The sequence below is a fragment of the Symphalangus syndactylus genome, chromosome 9 (genome assembly GCF_028878055.3).
Source record: "Symphalangus syndactylus isolate Jambi chromosome 9, NHGRI_mSymSyn1-v2.1_pri, whole genome shotgun sequence".
NCBI lineage: Eukaryota > Metazoa > Chordata > Mammalia > Primates > Hylobatidae > Symphalangus > Symphalangus syndactylus.
This window is the reverse complement of record NC_072431.2, coordinates 124,498,232-124,517,685: the sequence shown is the minus strand read 5'-3', so window position 1 is coordinate 124,517,685 and position 19,454 is coordinate 124,498,232. Positions and strand designations below refer to the sequence as shown.

General features: G+C 41.0%; 1 protein-coding gene across 4 annotated transcripts in view; it reads right to left on the bottom strand.

Moving 5' to 3' along the window:
- Positions 1-19,454, bottom strand: part of TTC39B (tetratricopeptide repeat domain 39B) — a 133,382-nt gene that overhangs the window by 33,769 nt on the left and 80,159 nt on the right. For all 4 annotated transcript variants that reach the window (XM_055294206.2, XM_063609165.1, XM_055294207.2 and 1 more), the window contains 3 exons: positions 10,134-10,244; positions 7,267-7,398; positions 6,093-6,169 (listed from right to left, as the gene is read on the bottom strand). In XM_055294206.2, coding sequence (XP_055150181.1) covers positions 6,093-6,169; positions 7,267-7,398; positions 10,134-10,244 — 320 coding nt within the window. The remainder of the gene's footprint in view (positions 1-6,092; positions 6,170-7,266; positions 7,399-10,133; positions 10,245-19,454) is intronic.

The following is a 19,454-nucleotide window of genomic DNA, read 5'->3' as shown; positions in this document are numbered from 1 at the left end:
AGGAAAGACTGGCAGATAAATGAATCCAAGAGAGACCCCAAAACTTAGATTGCCCTTGTGCTTCCACAAAAGTGGAATGATAACCCCAGTTCTCACTTTGTCAGGGAGATTTTCCTGGAATGTGTGAAGTGTTCAGGGAAGTCATCCCCATTCAAACGTAACTGCAAAGAGTCAGTCACTTCGTATCAGAGACCCAAACTCAACTCACAAGGGGAAATGAACATTTAAAAGCACTTTTTTAAAAAAGGAAACCACTTATTTTTTAACTTAATTAGTAACATAAAACTTTGGCTGTGTGTGGTGGTTCACGCCTGTAATCCCAGCACTTTGGGAGGCCGAGGTGGGTGGATCACCTGAGGTCAGGAGATAGAGACCAGCCTGACCAACAGGGAGAAACACCATCTCTACTAAAAATACAAAAATTAGCCAGGCTTGGTGGCACATGCCTGTAATCCCAGCTATACGGGAGGCTGAGGCAGGAGAATCGCCTGAACCCGGGAGGTGGAGGTTGCAGTGAGCCGAGATTGAGCCACTGCACTCCAGCCCGGGCAACAAGAGTGAAACTCCATCTCTAAAAGAAAAAAAAAAAAAAAAAAAAACTTTAACACAGTTTTAAAAGTTGAAAAAAACTAAATTAAATGTATGAATGCTAGCTTCCAAAATATGAAGGTATGGTAACTATGACACTAACCAGACACATTAGCTACCTGAAAAGAAAGCAGCAATTCTCTAGAGCTCGGTGAAAAAGAAACGTCCTGCACGGCCATGCTAAGACTCCTCACACATGAAGACCTGATAAAAAAGAGGTAGCACTATCCCAGTTTTAGGCTAATTTGATCATGTAGATGTCTAGCACAAGAACAAGGTACTCACAAAAAGGGGTTAGGTGAGGCTCTGTGCATCCCAGGGACTTGAGGAGTACCCCAAAACACACACCCTAGCTTCCCAACCACCCATTATACTTGCAGAGGATGGAGAGACAAATCTTTACTTTTTTCCATACACAAGTCAGCAGATTCTTGCTCTATCCATGGGATACAAAGTGGCATGATATTTAAGTAAATGAGCCTGGGGTATTTAATAGCCTGGGCTGCTAAAAAGGCTCTGCCATGTACGAGCTATAGGACCTCGTCCCCTCTCTGCTGGTTTCCTCATTTATAAAGGCCACTAACACCACCTCTAGTTCACAGCTGAAGGATGAAATGAAGCGCTGCACATAGAGCTCATAATACAGAGTAAGCACTGGATCAGTGCCAACTACGTGCACTGAGATTACTGCCCACGATCCATGTCACTGCTTTTTGGTAAAAGCTCAGAAAGCAGAAAGCATTTTTATGTGGAGTGTGACTGAAAATAGGGTATTTCTATATTATTGGGATTACTGCCAAATAGACTTAGATGACAACAAGTACTTTCTTGCAATTATACACATAGATGCCACCCCCACCCTGCACACACATACAACTCACTGGTTCTCACAAATTGGTTCAAGTTCCTGCCATGCTCATATTCCAAATGTTTAATTTACAAAGAAGCACCTCTGCAGCTAAGGTCTTCAACAGTACACAGAAAGATAATGTGTATGGCCATTAACAGACCAAACTTGAGGAGTTACAGCCTGCACATCCACAGTCAGGGTCTCAGTCCTTCAGAATACCTCTCCTCAAAGTGTGCCTAGTGATTTTCTAGCTGTGTTCAGCGGGATACCAACTGGTAACTTATTTTTAGCCAGTCATCTAAATATCCTCTTCCTAGGTAATTCAGTAACAGTGTGAGAACCAGGAATTACGAGCTATGAAAGTGTGCTCAGGAATACAGATTGCTGGCTTGGGGTACATGCAGAGGGGTTGAAGTCCGTGGTGGTGATGGCAGCAGTGGGTGGGGGGCGGAGGGGAGTGCGCCGGCAACGGGAGCAAGGAAAGCCAAGAGCACCTTCAGGAAAAGCCAGTCAAGGGAGGAGACATCAGTGAGGCTGGAAGGGTTAAGTCAAGGCTCAATTATAAATGGCCTTGAATGTTAGAGTCTGCACTTGATTCAGGAGGCAACAGTGAGTCAGTCCCTGCAGAGATCTGAGCAGATGGGTGGGCAGATCAGGGTTAAGTGAAAGATGAACAAATTTAAGAGCAGCATGGGGATGTGATAACAAGGCAGACAGAAAAGGCATGAGAGTTTAAACTTTGTATTCTACAAATAAGTATCTGTCATATTAAATCCCTTTCACATCCTAGGCACTCACTGCATTTAAATATCTGTTTGTAAAGGCAATTTGAAACCCATTTGGGGAAATCCGCCAGCCACAAGAGAAAAGAACTAGTATGTTCCATATTAAACCCATGAAAAGTTTAATGAAATATACTCACTCCTGTAGACAACCAGACACTCAAGGATGTAAATGAAAATTACCAAGAGGAAAAACAAATCACATACCAAAGCTACAATGTTTTGACATGCTCCCTTGAACACAAAGTCTGTTTGGGTTGCAGTTGACAGCCAAACTCACTAAGAATAAAATACAGCTTAATTTATAAAAGTCTTATTCTTTCACTGTGGTTGATTTACACTGCATAGTTCTTCAGTTCTCACAATTAGCCATTAGGCACTTATGAGTAGGTAACTACCAGAATATCTCTTAATTATAAATTCCTTAGTCCACAGGAGTAAATATCTTCGTGATGCACTGAAATAATGTTAGCTACGCACTGCTTTTAGATATGAAAGTCTAAATAAACCTGTATTTCATAATAGGCTATAGTCACAAGTTTATTAGTTTATTTTTTTATGTAGAGACAGGGTCTTGCTCTGTCACCCAGGGTGGAGTACAGGGGCATGATCTGCACTCACTGCAACCTCTGTGATATGGTTAGGCTTTGTGTCCTCACCCAAATCTCATCTTGAATTGTAATCCCCATAATCCCCTTGAATCAAGGGTGGGACCTGGTGGGAGATGTTTGGATCATGGGGGTGGTTTCTCCCATGCTGTTCTCATGACAGTGAGTGACTTCTCATGAGATCTGATGGTTTTATAAGTGTTTGACAAGTTCCTCCTACATGCACTTCTCCTTCCTGCCACCTTGTGAAGAAGGTATCTTGCTTCCGCTTTGCCTTCTGCCATGATTTTAAGTTTCCTGAGGTCTCCCCAGCTGTGCAGAACTATGAGTCAATTAAACCTCTTTCCTTTATAAATTACCCAGTCCTGAACAGTTCTTCAGAGTAATATGAAAATGGACTAATACACTCCACCTCCTGGGCTCAAGGGATCCTCCCACCTTAGCCTCCCGAGTAGCTGGGATTACAGGCACAAGCCACCATGCCCAGCCTATTTTTATAATTAGTAATTTTCTACCTTATTCCAGATTTCCTAAAGTGCCATTGTTCGAAGACATTATAAAAACATAACAACACAGTATCATCTATCTTCAAGATGACTAACACAGAAATAATTCATTATTTCCTTCATCCGTATATGACACATTTCACGCCCTTCTCTACTTGCCTACAGGAGAAAGTGTGGGTTACAGTGGAAGACTTGTGGCTTAGGGAAAGGCAGATGATCGGTTAACCCTACTCTGCTAGGTGGGGAATCCTGGCCATTTGTTTATAACTCTGATCAGTTCCAAGTCTACAAAGAGGAGGTTAGATTGGTTAATGTTAAGAAAAGCAACAAGGACCGTATATGGCACATACAGGATGCTTTTTAAAAATGGAGGATTATCGGCCAGGCACGGTAGCTCACACCTGTTATCCCAGTACTTTGGGAGGCTGAGGCGGGCAGATCACAAGGTCAGGAGATTGAGACCATCCTGGCTAACATGGTGAAACCCCATCTCTACTAAAAATGCAAAAAATTAGCCAGGCATGGTGGCGGGCACCTGTAATCCCAGCTACTCGGGAGGCTGAGGCAGGAGAATGGTGTGAACCCGGGAGGCGGAGCTTGCAGTGAGCTGAGATGGTGCCACTGCACTCCAGCCTGGGCAACAGAGTGAGACTAGGTCTCAAAAAAAAAAAGGAGCATTATCATCTTATTTTTCAAATTATTATTATTATTTTCGAGACAGAGTGTCACTCTGTCGCCCAGGCAGGAGTAAAGTGGTGCAATCTCAGCTCACTGCAACCTCCACCTCCTGGGTTCAAGCTCCCGCCTCAGCCTCCTGAGTAGGTGGGACTACAGGTGTGCACCACCACGCCTGGCTAATTTTTATATTTTTAATAGAGACGGGGTTTCACCACGTTGGCCAGGCTCATCTGGAACTCCTGACCTCGTGATCCACCCGCCTCGGCCTCCCAAAGTGCTGGAATTACAGGTGTGAGCCACCACACCTGGCCAAATTATTATTATTATTTATACTCATACAAAAAATACCATGTCATTCATGCCAAAATGCAGCTAAAAAAAAAAAATCTCAAGTATCAGCCTTCATACTAAAAGGAAAAAGGGAGGCAGAGGTCAATGGGCCACTAGAGGGAAGCCACAGAGAGGGTAACAGAAAGGAGAATACAACAAAAGAGTTCAATTTTTTTTGGACCTATTTGATTTATCATTAACCCACTTTAGTGAACTTTAGGTCTAACGGGACTAATTTACATAAGCAGCCCAAAGATGGAAAATATGCAGACATATTCTATCCGAAGTCAAGGGGATAAATACATTCTTATAAATAGTTGGAGGTCAGTTTCTGGAGAAAAAGATGATGGGTTTCAGCTGCCTAGAGTGACCAACGAAATGCCATTCTGTTTGACCACGGTTTTGGGGTCAACATCATGCCCCTTTGAAATAAGTCCCAAAGATGTGAAATGTCTCATAATTCCTCTCCTATAATCAATACTCTAGCTTCATCATGCAAATGTTCCCAAGTTCTCCAACATCCATAACAAGTTGATAATACTCATCTAACAAAATAAACAAAACTTCCTAATAAAACACACTCAAAAATATGTCTGACATATACTTGACCATTAGAAACTACTCTGACAGCAATATCCAGAATTGCTCTTGCTCTAATCAGCCAAAGCTGCTTCTAGTAGCTTTGTATTTTGTGTTTTCTAGCACGGTATATTCTAGTATTTTGTGTTACCTCTTCAGAGAACATGTCTGACAATGGCAATACAGGCACAGATTCTCCTGGGATGGCAAAAGCTTTATTCTACAATAGTGACATTTGAAGGACATTTTTTTTTCCTTCTACAGGAATATTTAGATGCTCCTTTCTTGTAAACTATTCTGGACTAGAGTGTAACACTGAAAAGACAGAACTGATCGTGAACCTTCTGCCCTAGTCCCAGGGGGCACATCAAGCAATTGACAGCAACAGGGGTCATTTCCTCCCATCTATCTGATCAGGGTGCCGCAGCCAGCCATTCCTGGATTCTTGAATATTCCTAAATGTCCACAAACCAAGCATCTTCCATAATGTGAAACATTATCATTTTTAAAAGATATCAAAATTACTTTCACTTTGAAAAACATTTTTAATAGCTTGTGGAAAACTGAAACTCTCAAAGATGAATGGTAAGAATATAAACCGACCTATACGTAGAAAAAAACTGGGCATACCTATAAATATTGTAAGTTTTCAAACTGTCAGTCCTGGTTCTTCCACTTTTAGGAATCTATCTTATGAAATAACTTTTTAAAATGCATGAATCCATATGTATAAGGATTCTAGGACATCATTATTTATATCAGTGAAAAAATAAAAGCCATAGAGAAAAGCCAAGTAAACTACAGTATATCAATCCTATGGAACACCACACAGCTGTTAAACACTCACATGTAACGACCTGGGGAAGTGTCAATGTCAAATTCACATTGTAGGACAACACCTATTATGTGATTCTATGCTTGCAAAAAAAAAAAATGAACAATCCATGAGCAACAACGAAAACCTTATGTGTACCTTATTTATGTATTTGAGTATGTACACAGAAAAGGCTTCAAAATGAACTATTAACAATGGGTACTTCTAGAGGGTGAGTATGATAGGGAAGAGAAAAAGACATTCCATTTACTTTATATACTTCAGTACGGAATTTTATGAGATGATCATTTAACTATTAAAATCAAGGAAAAACGTGATCTTTTAAATGACTTTTACCTTCACTCAGTTGCTCCAGGGATCCTCTAGAAAGAAGACTTGAGAAAGATTCTACAACTGTGTATTTTTTCCTGTATCTATATCGAATAAATAAAAAGGGAGAGAGAAAATAGAAAAAAAAAAATCAGGCTGAGCTCATTTTCATTTGACATTCATTTCAGTCACTATCACACCAAAGAGTCAAAAAGCTGAAACTCTAAACCCTGAAGTCTATAGGACACAGATCACCCTTTTCCAACACTCTGCATGCAGCACTGGCTAGCCATTTGTGGGAACTCAGTCTGTGTTACTGAACACCACGTGGGGAAACCCACACACACCAATGAAAACTAACCTCCAAAGTACCTTCCCTTATCCCTATAACTAAAATCAGTATTTGTGGTAAAATTCTCCACAGGTTAAAAATGAAGTTAAAGTGCAATGTTTGGAAGCTCTCTTCATTTGAGGAGCTTACAACACAATTACATCAGGATGTAATTTCACCCATGTTAACCTTCTGATCATGAACCTTCTGCCCTAGTCCCATGGGGGCACATCAAGCAATGGACAGCAACAGGGGTCATTTCCTCCCATCCATCTGATCAGGGTGCTGCAGCCAGCCATTCCCGGATTCTTGAATATTCCTAAATGTCCACAAACCAAGCATCTTCCATACTGTAAAACATTTATCATTTTTTAAAAGATATCAAAATAACTTTCCCCTTGAAAAAAATTTTGATAGGGTCTTCCTATACACACAAAGTAAAGCTTAAAATAAAACTAAAAATCTATCTCATTTTCACCAAACAAAAGTGTTCAAAAACAGGTCCTTCTTAAACAAATAAAACATTAACTCATGAATTTGCATCTCCCACTAAAAACAAGAATGTTCCTTGCGTGGCTTGGTTTGGCATGCGGTACCTAATGTCATCTACGTTGAGAGACGCTTGCTGCTAATCCCACTGAAATCCCCCCCTCCCCCCAGATCTCTGTAGCTCGGACCCCAGGCTATCAAAAAGAAAACTAGAATATATAGATGCCAAATGGGAATCCTTCAGCTTCGAGGCTGAATTTCTTTTCTGTAACTGTGGCCAATTTCAAACACAGAGCTCTTGGTCAGGCAAATGACACTATTTTTGTCACACAGGCATAAAAGTTTGCAGTCACATCTTAAGTATTTAATGACTCGTCATACTTTTGGCAAGTTTGTAAAGCGTCCTTCATGGCAGACATGCCGTTCTGGATGTCTTGTTGCTCGAAGGTCAGGACAGCCTGCAACACCACAATGGTACTGTAGCCCAAGGCATGGTACATACTCTCCTTAGACCTGGGAAGAACACAGGGAATTGAGACATTTTAATTCAATGGAAATACTGATCATAAGAAATCCTAGTAAATGCATGTCTTGACTTGCACAGTAACCTTTATTCCTTCACTATAATCACCGAAATTATATGGGTGGTGAAAAGTAACCTCTTAAAAACTCAAGTACCAAGGACTTTCCAATGTAAACCCACATAGGCAGAACAAAATGTTCCAGGTTGAAGGTGACAATATGCATTTCCCTATTTCAACATAAGAGGGCAGCCTGCAGGCAGATTGCAAGCAAATCAACTGTTTTCTGTTGAAAAAGGGGCAGCATACTGCCTTTGGCTCTGAAATAAGTGCTAAAATAAATGCTGCTGGAAATGTATTTTTTGACAGAGAGATTCTGATATATTTTTTCAAAAATAAAGGCTCATATAAAATAATCCCTCTCCTCTCCAGCCAAAGGCCAAGAGCAAACAAGATTTTGGAATAAGTTAGGCTGGTCACAAGAGCCATGACCAAAGTAGTTGTCAGACCTTGTATCTAGTCTAATCCCATTATCTGAAGTTCCTGATTAAAGTTCTTGATATTTCAAATCATCAAGTTACAGTGAGAACTGCTTCAGGATTCTTAAAGATGTTAACTAGTACTAATGGGTGGCAGACATCCAGATTCTCGGGCTATGAGAACATCATTTATTTTCTCAAAACTTCTTAAGCTGTATTAATTATTTATAAGGTTTAAAATGGTAATGCATGGTTTTGTTTTTAATTTAAATATTAATGCATAACAGCCTGCTGCCATGCAAAACAAATGCAAGCCACATTCTTCTTTGCCCCCATGGAAATAGTCTAAACATCCTTTGGTAATTTGCAGCTTGTCCTGAACATTGAGGGCACTATCTGTTCAAAAGAACCACAAGGAGTCAGAGCAGCCCAAAGTTAATCGTTAATTGTGGTTTCAAACCTCACATTTTTAACTGAAAGCTCTTTCAAGAAGCAAAAAAAAAAAAAAAAAAAAAAAATGATTCAAGTGAAGGAAAGGTATTTTTATTTATTTAATTTTTTTTTGAGACAGAGTTTCGCTCTTGTTGCCCAGGCTGAAGTGCAACGACACGATCTCGGCTCACCACAACCTCCGCCTCCCGGGTTCAAGTGATTCTCCTGCCTCAGCCTCCTGAGTAGCTGGGATTACAGGCATGCACCACCATGCCCGGCTAATTTTTTGTATTTTTAGTAGAGACAGGGTTTCTCCCTGTTGGACAGGCTGGTCTCGAACTCCCGACCTCAGGTGATCCGTCTACCTCGGCCTCCCAAAGTGCTGGGATTACAGGCGTGAGCCATTTAAACAGTGAAACATGTACAAAAATCGGAGACTAACCTGACTGAATACAACACTAAATCATTTATTTTCATTCCATGTTATGACCAGCTGTGTGTCAGTGGCAGAGAAAGACTTGTTTGAACAAAAATCGAAGGAGACAATGGATACAAAAATATAGTTAAATGGAAGAAATAACTTCTAGTATTTAATAATAGAGAAATTATAATTAACAATAATTTATCGTTATTTCAAAATAGCTAGAAGAGAATAATTAAAAATGTTCCTGACACTAAGAACAGATAAATGTTTGAGGTGATGGATAACCCAATTACCCCAATTGATCACTGAACACCGTATACAGGTAAGGAATTATCACATGTACTCCAAAAATAGGTACAACTATGGCTCATCAATAAAAGCATTTAAAAACCCAAAGAAGACAGGCAAGTAGGCTGAGAAAGGAGACAGAAGGAGAGACCAAGAGAGAGGGAAAGACAAGCCGACAAAGGAGGTAGAGACAGGAGACAAAGAAGTCTGAGGGACTGAGGAGGACAGAGGGAAAAAAGCAGGGGACAGGCAAGGTGGAGATTGTGAGGCAAATATTGAAGACAACACTGGAAAATTTCCTTAGACTACAGGGCTTCACCATCGATTTCACCATTTGTTCTTAACCTGTGAAACGATAGCTGACCCATCTTGATTACAGCTATTCTAAATCTTAACAGAATTACCATAGCAGCTCCTCAGCAGGTCGATCAATCTCTAAGATTCAAATGACCAGAGTCCAGTCACCCTAACAAAGTAAGGAACAAGATTGCCGACTTTTACGCCCATGTAATCTAGGAAATTATTATATGAGGTCTAAGCTTCATCTAAGCAAGTGGTTGAGGGCACAATGTAAGATTATTCTTGTCAAGATAAAGGCCGAGTAAACAGGCAAGCACAGGTTTTATTGCCACATCTGAAAACTTAACAGGTACTATTAATTGAAATTAAATTGTTTGTGGAACAAATAGAGAACCCCAATAATAGCCTTCTTATCTTAAATTTCTTTATAGCATTGAGATCAGAATATTCTGGTTCTTCCCCTCCCCATTTCAAAGGAAAATTTTCTCAGTAATACTTAAAAGGAACAAACATAAAAACATTTCACTGAAGAAAGCAAAATTGAAGTCTTATAAAACTACTTATAAGATGACAACATCTGAACAAGAGAGATTAAAACACGCAAAACAATCAGAAATTTTCTACTAATTATATTTGAAAACTCAGATTTCTAAACTGAATTTTCAAAGTGACCAAAGAGGTCTGAACTAAATTAGCTTATCAATATTCAGATGGGAACAGCTAAATTAATTTACAAGCATGACATCAAAGAATCGTCAGAAACATCTGAAAGATATTTCCTCTAAAAGACACAAAGTAAATTACCAGGGGCGAAGCAATTCTAAGGCGTCTGTAAATTTGTTGCTTAGAAATAAGTTCAACGCCACAGCACATTCTTCGAGGCCACTCTTGAGATCCACCTTGGTTGATGATGAACTAAAGATCAAGAAAAAAGCACAGAGAATTTCTATAGCTTTACCATCAGCAAGTTGTCCCCAGGGAGTGTGTGTGTGTGTGTGTGTGTGTAGATTCTGGAGACAGGACAGGCTGGAATTCTAACTTTGCTACTTACTGTCTATAAGATCCCTGAGTCTCAATTTTCTTATCTGTAAAATGGGAAGACCAACACCTACTTCGTGGGGCTGCTGTGAGGATGAGGTAAAGTGACAAATGCTGCTCACAGCTGGCGCTAAATAGATGATAGTTCCCTTCCCCACTGCTTCAAAGACCATACGTGCAGGAATTCCTCACTTTTGTACATGGAGGAGGGGGAGATTCCTGGTTATATACATGGGAAAAAAACGTGCTTCATTGGAAAACCATGCACTGTTAAGACTCTAGAGAAGACCTCTACAGGTAATTAGATTCTGATCCTCAGGGAAATTACAACTCTGTAAATTGTAGATAACTAAGAGCAGTGCAAAATAACTGTCGTCTATAGGCATGTTAATTTTGTCCTGGCCAGTAGAGGTTCAACTAACTTCCCTCCCCCACCGTGGAATAAGTTAGTTTTCCTGAATTTGCATATTAATTTCAACAGTACTTTACTTCACAGAAATTTGCTCTGTTTTGATTTCTCCTTTGAACCTGTTATAACATCTGCCAAATGTCCTCATCTACAATTAATAATTAATCAGTGATTAAATAAAATCCTTAACATGTGCATTTTTGTATCTATATGAGAGTCATGATTTTATCCTTTTTTGAAAATTATATATTAATCACTTATGATTGACAGAAAGTTTGTTCTTTAAAGCCATCTCTAAAATGTTTTGTGTAACAACTTGTAAAAGGGAAATATTTCAGTAAGTAAATGAGCAGTAGAACGATTTGGCAAAGAAAAATGCTGATAAGAAATAAACCAGCAGGCATGTTGGGCTCATGCCCAGCACTTTAGGAGACGGAGGCAAGAGGAATGCTTGAGGCTGGGAGTTCAAGACCAGCCTGAGCAACAGAGTGAGCACTTGTCTCTATAGAAAAGTTTTTTTAAATAGCCAGGCATGTGGTGTGTGCCTGTGACCCCAGCTACAGGCATTGCAGTGGGAGGATGCTTGCGCTCAGTAGTTTGCGGCTGTAGTGAGCCATGATCACGCCACTGTACTCCAGCCTGAGCGATAGAGACTTTGTCTCAGAAAAATAAAATGAGGCTGGGCGTGGTGGCTGATTACAGGCTCAAGGTGCTTGTAATCCCAGCACTTTGGGAGGCCGAGGCAGGTGAATCACTTGAGGTCAGGAGTTAGAGACCACCCTGACCAACATGGTGAAACCCCATCTCTACTAAAAATACAAAACTAGCTGGGTGTGGTGGCACATGCCTGTAATCCCTGCTACTCGGGAGGCTGAGGCAGGAGAATCACTTGAACCCAGGAGGCAGAGGTTGCAATGAGCCAAGATTGCACCATTGTACTCCAGCCTGGGCGACAAGAGTGAAACTCCATGTCAAAAAAAGTAAATAAATAAAATGAGACAGGCACGGTGGCTCACGCCTCTAATCCCAGCACTCTGGGAGGCCGAGGCAGGTGGATCATTTGAGGTCAGGAATTTGAGACCAGCCTGGCCAACATGGTGAAACCCCGTCTCTACTAAAAATACAAAAATTAGCTAGGCTGGGTGTGGTGGTGCACTCTTATAATCCCAACTACTCAGGAGGCTGAGGCAGGAGAATTGCTTGAACCTGGAAGGCAGAGGTTGCAGTGAGCCAAGACCATGCCACCGCACTCCAGCCTGGGCAACAGAACGAGATGCTGTCTCAAAAACTAAATAAATAAATAAAATGAAATAAAAATAAATAAATAAACTTGATGAGTATTTGAAGTTGAGTTTCCATCCCACCAAGCTCTTCAATTTCATTCTTTAAAACATGAAAGCAAAGTGCCCCTTCAGTGACTCCTCTAGCAGGAATAGGTTCTGAAAGCAAGCCAAAACCCCTCTCTCCTCAGCAGGTCTTCTCATGGCTCCTTCTTGTTATTCAGATCTAAGCTAATGCAGAGCAGCCTGGCTGACCCCATCCCATCCTGTCTCACTGTTTTTTCTCCCACCATTATTACCATCCAAAAGTATCTTGTGCATGTAGCATTTGTAGACATGCTTGTCTGTCTTTCCTCTCTAGGACATAAATGCAAGGAAGTGGTTTTAGTCATTCCTGCGCACCAGTGCCTTCGACAATACCTAGAACATATTACGTGCTCAAAAAATATGTTGAGTGGTGAATGGGTGGACGGACAGGTACAACTGCTCTGAGCAGAAACAGAGACTTCTTCATGCCTAGAGTTTGAGACACCTCCTCTAGGATGGAGTAGAACTGAGGCAAGCTCTTGATGGAGGGCTAAGAATTGCTTTGTCCTTAAGTTTCCAGTGAATGAAGAGATCAAGAAAGAATGCTAGGAGTTCACAAACCTCTCAACAGCAAGATTTTTCACAAGAAAGTTGCCTGATACCTCCTATAACAGTCCATCACCAAATTTTGTCAGTGTTACATTCTGAACATCTCTTGAATTTATCCTGTCTCATCTCTACCATCCAGTCCAGGTTGGTCACCATGTGTTGCCTGGGGTCTATAGACCCATTTCTTTCCCCATTGCCTAACTCTGTCCCCCTCATCAAATCTTTACCTAAAGTCCTTTCAACTAATATTTATGCTAAATATGTGCCAGGTACTCTTCTAGGTGCTGGCAATACAGCAATGAACAAGATACACAGGATCCCAGGCTCTCAAAGAGCTTTCATTCTACTGGAGAAGGGAGGGCAGATTTGCACAAGCAGACCAAGAACTGACCAGGGTCATCCCTGATTGGGATAAGTGGTCCGGAAGAGAACCTAGTTTTGGTGGGAGGCAGGGGTGCGGAGAAGGCTCAACATTAATGAGGATGGTCAGGAAAAGCTCTCCAAAAAGGTGATATCCAATTGCTGTACAATGGAGCCAGAGATGCGAATATCTAGGTTGAGGGCAGAGAGGGGATTCTAAACTGGGAATGTGATGAGTAAGGCAGAGAATGAGAGAAAATGAGGACAGAAAACGGGCAAAAGCCAGAAACCATAGTGGCAGAGAGGATGTATTTTATTCTTTGAACAAAAGGAAATACATCAGCTCTGAAATCCTCTCCCTTCAAATATTAGGTGTTCCCATTTTACCTCCTGCCAATTCTCGCTAAGGTTACACCTCATCCTTCATTACCAGGAAACAGACTATGAACAGATACTAGTCCTCTTGCCAAACATCCACCTCTGCATCTCAGCTGGCCACACTGTCACCTGGGAGGATACGCTATACACACCCCCACTTAGATACACAAAGTGGGAGCTCAGCACCTCCAAGCATGTAAACTCAGCTCTTCTGAGTGGTTTACAATGATGCTCACCTGGAATTAACATCCCTCTCTAGCACACTAGGGCTATCATGGGTTCTGTAAGGAATGACCAGGAGAGCAACTTTCACCATAGCCAAGACTTCTGTCAAGTATCTCTCGGACACACGTGTTCCTCTTCATTTCCACTGCCATCACATTAATTGAGACTCTCATCACTTCAGATCTGAATTCTGAAATACTCTCCAAGAATGCCTTCCTATTACTGCTTTGACTCCATGGTTCTCAAACTCCAGCACACATCAGACACACTGGGATACCACTCTCAGGTTACTCTTCTCTTTCTAAAACAGATGCTCATGATTCTGCCTCCTTAGATTAAGAACCTAAAGTAGCTACCCACACCTACCACGTGAACTGGAAATTGGCTCACCATACCTGTCCAACCCAACAGGAATGATGAGCAAGGCAATTTAAAAACAGTCCAGTATAGCCAGGTGTGGTGGCTCACGCCTGTAATCCCAGCACTTTGGGAGGCCGAGGTGGGTGGATCACGAGGTCAGGAGCTCCAGACCAGCCTGGCCAACACGGTGAAACCCCTTCTCTACTCAAAATACAAAAATTAGCTGGGCATGGTGGCCCACACCTGTAATCCGAATCACTGCGGAGGTTGCAGTGAGCTGAGATCGTGCCACTGCATTCCAGTCTGGCAACAGAGCGAGACTCTGTCTCAAAAAAAAAAAAAAAAAAAAAAAAATCACTCCAGAATTTTTTGCAAGAGGCTCATCAGCATAGCATCCCCCTCAAGTATAGCATGATGTAAATAATGAAAAGATTCCCGGACTGGAAATTAGAAGTTAGCCAAGCCATTCTCTAGCCTTGTGACCTTCACAATGTCCCTTAACTTCTCTGAGTCCCTAGCCTCACCTTTGAAATGCTCTCATTTCACAATGTCTGCAGCAGAAGCAAAGGCAATGGTTATTATGAGTGTGTTTTGTGAACTTTCAAGCCCTATGCAAGTTAACGACCATGTCTAATTCTCCAAAAACTGCGGTGCTCAGCCCACATACTCATATTTCTACCCTGCTGGAGACATGCCCGAGTGCCTTTCATAATATCTATCTTCAGGGAGGTGACGACTCCTCATGTTTCTAATTTAAAAGATATGTTAATTTAAGGCAGGATGAGTTTTTTAGTCTATTTTAATATATATATATATATATATATATATATATATATATATATAAAATGAACACATAACATAAAAACTTGGAACTATACTATATCATTATCACTTACATTCCAATTCTTACTTTAGTAATTACTTTATAAGGTTGGTTACAAAAAAACTTCATAGTAAATGAGCATCTGGGCGCTGGAATCAGATCCTTTTATTCATTTACTGACTCCCTTTTGCCTCAAGAGAAGTCAAATGTTTCCCACAATATATTGGTTCCACTGAAACTGTGATCCTAGAGAACTAGGCTGCAGCCTCCCAAGGCCATTTTCTATTACTTATCTGGAGGTTTTGTCTCTTCCCTCTAGAAATCATAATTTTTACTCACTTATGTTGGACAGGAAAATAACTGGTGACTTTTTTCTCCTCTTTCCAAATTATCTGAACTCTGCTCACATTACTTTTATAATGAAAAACTGATTTATAAAAATTTTGAAACATAAAAGTAGTATTTTAAATGAGAACAAAGGAAAAGTCTTTTCTCTACCACTTCCCAGTTCTGTAACCTTGAACAACTCACTTTACCTCTGTAAGTCTCAGCTTCCTTATCTGTAAGATAGGGATCGTTAAGTCTGCAGTTACTACTATATAAAGTAGTTGCAAAGATGGAGGAAGCTCCTGGAATTAAAAGTATAAGCATTTATATATACTGAGGCATTACTACAATTCTCCAGAAGTGTCAACCTGCCCCAACTCCCCTGCTAAGAACCACATATGCACACATACGTGGTGACCTGGCAGTTTCTCTGCACTTTGCTCATAATCTGATGATCTTCTACTATTAACACATCTGATTCATGAGATCTATTAATCAAAAGGTAAAGAAGGGATTTTATTATTTGTGTTACAATAAATAAAAGTCTACAAAACCAATATATAATAATCATATCCCCTCACCCTTCTTCCCTGAAGCAGGTCACAAGACCCTCATCCAAGAGGTGCCCTCCCTGTACCCTGAGGAAAGGAACATCCTTATCTCCGACACCTCGGACTTCCCTGAGTAGGGACTTCGCTAGATGAATGCTCCTGGACTTTCCTCTCCCTCCTCCCCTCTTCATTCCTTCTCTGGGAAAGGAATTAATTATCTGATCGGTGAGTTGGAAAGAAACACAGGGCATAAATGGCCCAGCCCCTTTCTTACAGGGAAAGAGGGTGCAGAAAAGTCTATTCTCTCAGCGATACAGTGAGCTATTAGGGCAGGTTCTACTGCCCCACACCGCCCAACCATGACCCTCACAAGGGAGGCCTGCACTGTAGGGCTGAAATTCCATTCAGGGCTATGTCAAAAAGAAGCCCATTTTTCCACGCATCTAAGCTATAATACATTCTCCAACACAGTCTTTGTGAATAACGAAGCTGAGAATTTGATCTCCATAGGTCTGACTCTTGCATCAATATTTCAACTTAGGCCAAAAAGGAACTTTTTTCCAAAGTAAGAACTAAACACTTAGAATCTGTATGCACAGAATGATGGGCGGACAAGTTTACTCTTCAGAGACTTTTACTAATTCGTGTGGAAGTATCCAGGATTATTTTGCAAGCCAATCCAAATCCAAGTCCCCTGCACCTGTGGACTCCAGACCTCCCTGCCCTCAAGAGCTCCACGGCAAGAAGTCTCAGGTCTATTGATTCAGCTGTGTGGAGTCCAGAAGCTCAGAAGCAACTGTGGCTGGACAGCCAGACTACAGAAACTCCTGTTACCATTTCTCATTAGTTATCCAAGGGAGAGGAGGGACCCCATAAGCTCACAGTCTACAGTGGGCTGTGTTAGATGGTGAGACTTCCAAGCAAGTCATTAACCTCTCCACATCTTTGTTTCCTCAGCTATGAAAAGGATATGAGGATATGACAATATCCACCCAACAGGTATTATTAACATCGCCGCTATGAGCATCAGAAAAGATAAAAATGCAGATGTAAAAGGTAAAAATGCAAATACATAATGCAATAAAAGGAATGCTGTCAATATTACCATCTGTGAAAGAATAATAGTGTGCTCATCCTTCAGACTCAAATGGGGAGGCAGAGTTTTTTTTTCTTTTCATTTCCAAATAATTTCAGGCTTCCAAAAAGTTGGAAAAATAGGACAGAGTTTGTATAACCAGTTCTCCTAGATAACATCTTACATAACACTTTTGAAGGGTGCTGGCAATTATTTTGTAGCATGGCCCTTTGGTCTGTCTGATGTTTCCTCATGATCAGATTCAGGCTACACATTTTGGGCAAGAGTCTGCAGCCACATCACCCTAAACACACCCGATCTTGTCTGATTTTGGAAGCTAAGCAAGGTCGAGCCTGGTTAGTACTTGGACAAGAGACATTTTGGGCAAGAAAACCACAGCAGTGATGCCAAGTTCTCAGTGCATGATATCAGGGCTACGAGCTGCATGCACGTATCTGGTGATGACCGCATAGCTAGGGTGGTCTCTACTGTGAGGTTACTACTGTTCCCTTGGGAGTCACTAAACATCTTCAGGGGAGGTTCTCAAGACTCTGCAAATACCCCGTTTCACAACACACATCGCCCCCTAACTTTAGTGTCCACTGAGTGTTCTAGTCTGTACCCATTACCATTGTGGTTTGTCAAACAGCAATTTTCTGTTCCCATCATTTCTTCTATATTAGTCAGAATGAGTAAGGAAGTGCTCTCCCTCCCACCACTGACATGCTTACCCAATTATTTATATACTATGAACACATTCATGTTAATTGATTCTGTGGGCTATATAACCCATTACAGTCATTGTTTATTTTCTTTCTCAAATTGTCCCGGATTTGGCAATCGGAAGCTCCTCTATGTTGCTCTCGTGTTCTTTCGACAAGCCCTGTCCTTTTTTTCAGCAATTCTTTACTTTCTGGCACAAGATCTTCTAGGTTCATCTTGTACTTTCCCTGCCCTGGCGCTGGAATCAGCCAGGAGCCTTGGTTTCTTTTGTTAGAGAATGGCATCAGAACTGAGGCCTTGGGTGCCAGGGGTCTCTGCGTCTAGGCCCTAGAAGAGCAGAGTTCTGACCCAGAGCCACCCCGTGGTGCTGCAGTGCTTCAGGCTATGTCTACTTTAGTAGATCTATTAATTAACAGAAAGAGTTGGGGTTTGCTCATTTTTTTTAAAAAAGCACTTAGTCTACATAACCAAAACATGATATATAAATTCCTTTAAATTATTATACCTTAATGCCCCTTCTTCCTATCCTGATTTGTTAATAAGCACAATTATAATAAGCTGCTTTTCAGAATTGCATTGTTACATATGGTAATACTTTTACATTGCCCAATATGTCTCTAATAAAAATAGCTTATTTTGAAATGGCTTCTTGGCAAACACTGGTAACTACTCTGGTTAAGCAACTAAGCCAGATCGTTAGGTGAAGGCTAAATGAATTCGGAAGAAGCAAGAAAGAGTAACATAAGTACAGTGAGAAGGTGGGAGGTATTCCCAAAAACCTGCCTCAGCTTTCCCGAGCTCAGTCAAGGGTTTCTGTTGTCGTAGTTGTTAAACTAAGAGGGATTGTTCCAAGAGGGAATGGTATAGATGTGATAATGGCATGGAAAATACACCTGGCACTCTTCTAACACAAAGGAGGTAAAAGCTAGACTTAACTCTATGTAATAACAGCTGGGCAATCTGTCCTGCATTCTTTTTTTTAATTGTGGTAAAATACACATAGCATAAAATTATCATCTTAACCATTTTAAAGCACACAGCTCAGTGGTGTTAAGTATATTCACACTGTGTGAACCACACAGGTGTGGTTCATCACTTCAACCTTTAGAACTTCTTCATCTTGCAAAACTGAAACTCTGTACTCATTAAACAACTCCCTCTGTCCTACATTCTTTACTAACCAATCCAAGGGAGAGTCACCCTCTTCTCTCACAAGCCCTTGGTCAACATTTTGCCATAACCTTCATGATTGAGCCATTTGGACACCTCATCCCACTAAACCAGTCTCTGGAACTCAGTCTCCTGAGCAGCCAGAACTCCCTGTGTAATTCTGGGATTTCCCAATGCCAACCTTGATTTGGTAACTAAAGCTACCAACGTTCTGTACCCACACTGGGCTGACATATCTAGGCTTGGTAAGTGAAGTATAAAGACGTCTATGAAAGGTTTTCTCTCCGTTCCTTTAATTCTAAGGCCCTAGACCCCTGTTCTGTTTTGATGACTTTCTCAAGTAAATCAAAAAGCCACACTTTATCTTAGAGACTGTAAATTGAGTAACCTTGTGTTCAGCCCATTTCCTATGGAAAAACACATATTTGATGAACCAACAACAGGTCTCCCATCTCTAATGAAGAGATGTGGTAAGAGGAGAAAGTAAAGTGGTGACAAAGCTCTGGCCAGAGTGCAGAGTCTTTTTTCACTTTTCCAGTGACCTTAACACAGTTGTTTCAACAACTAGTTTGTAAACAGATTTGAAGTGATGAACATAAAACTGTCAAATGTCTTAAAGTTTGTCACTGGTGCCCTTTAAGGACAATGGCAAGAAATTCTAATTCCAAGAATTTGAGAGTGACAAGGCATTTTAGCTGATCATGTACTTCTCTGGATATGAGGATCCTTTCGTGGGAAGATTCTCTCTTGGCTCTTTCAAGGTTGGAGGG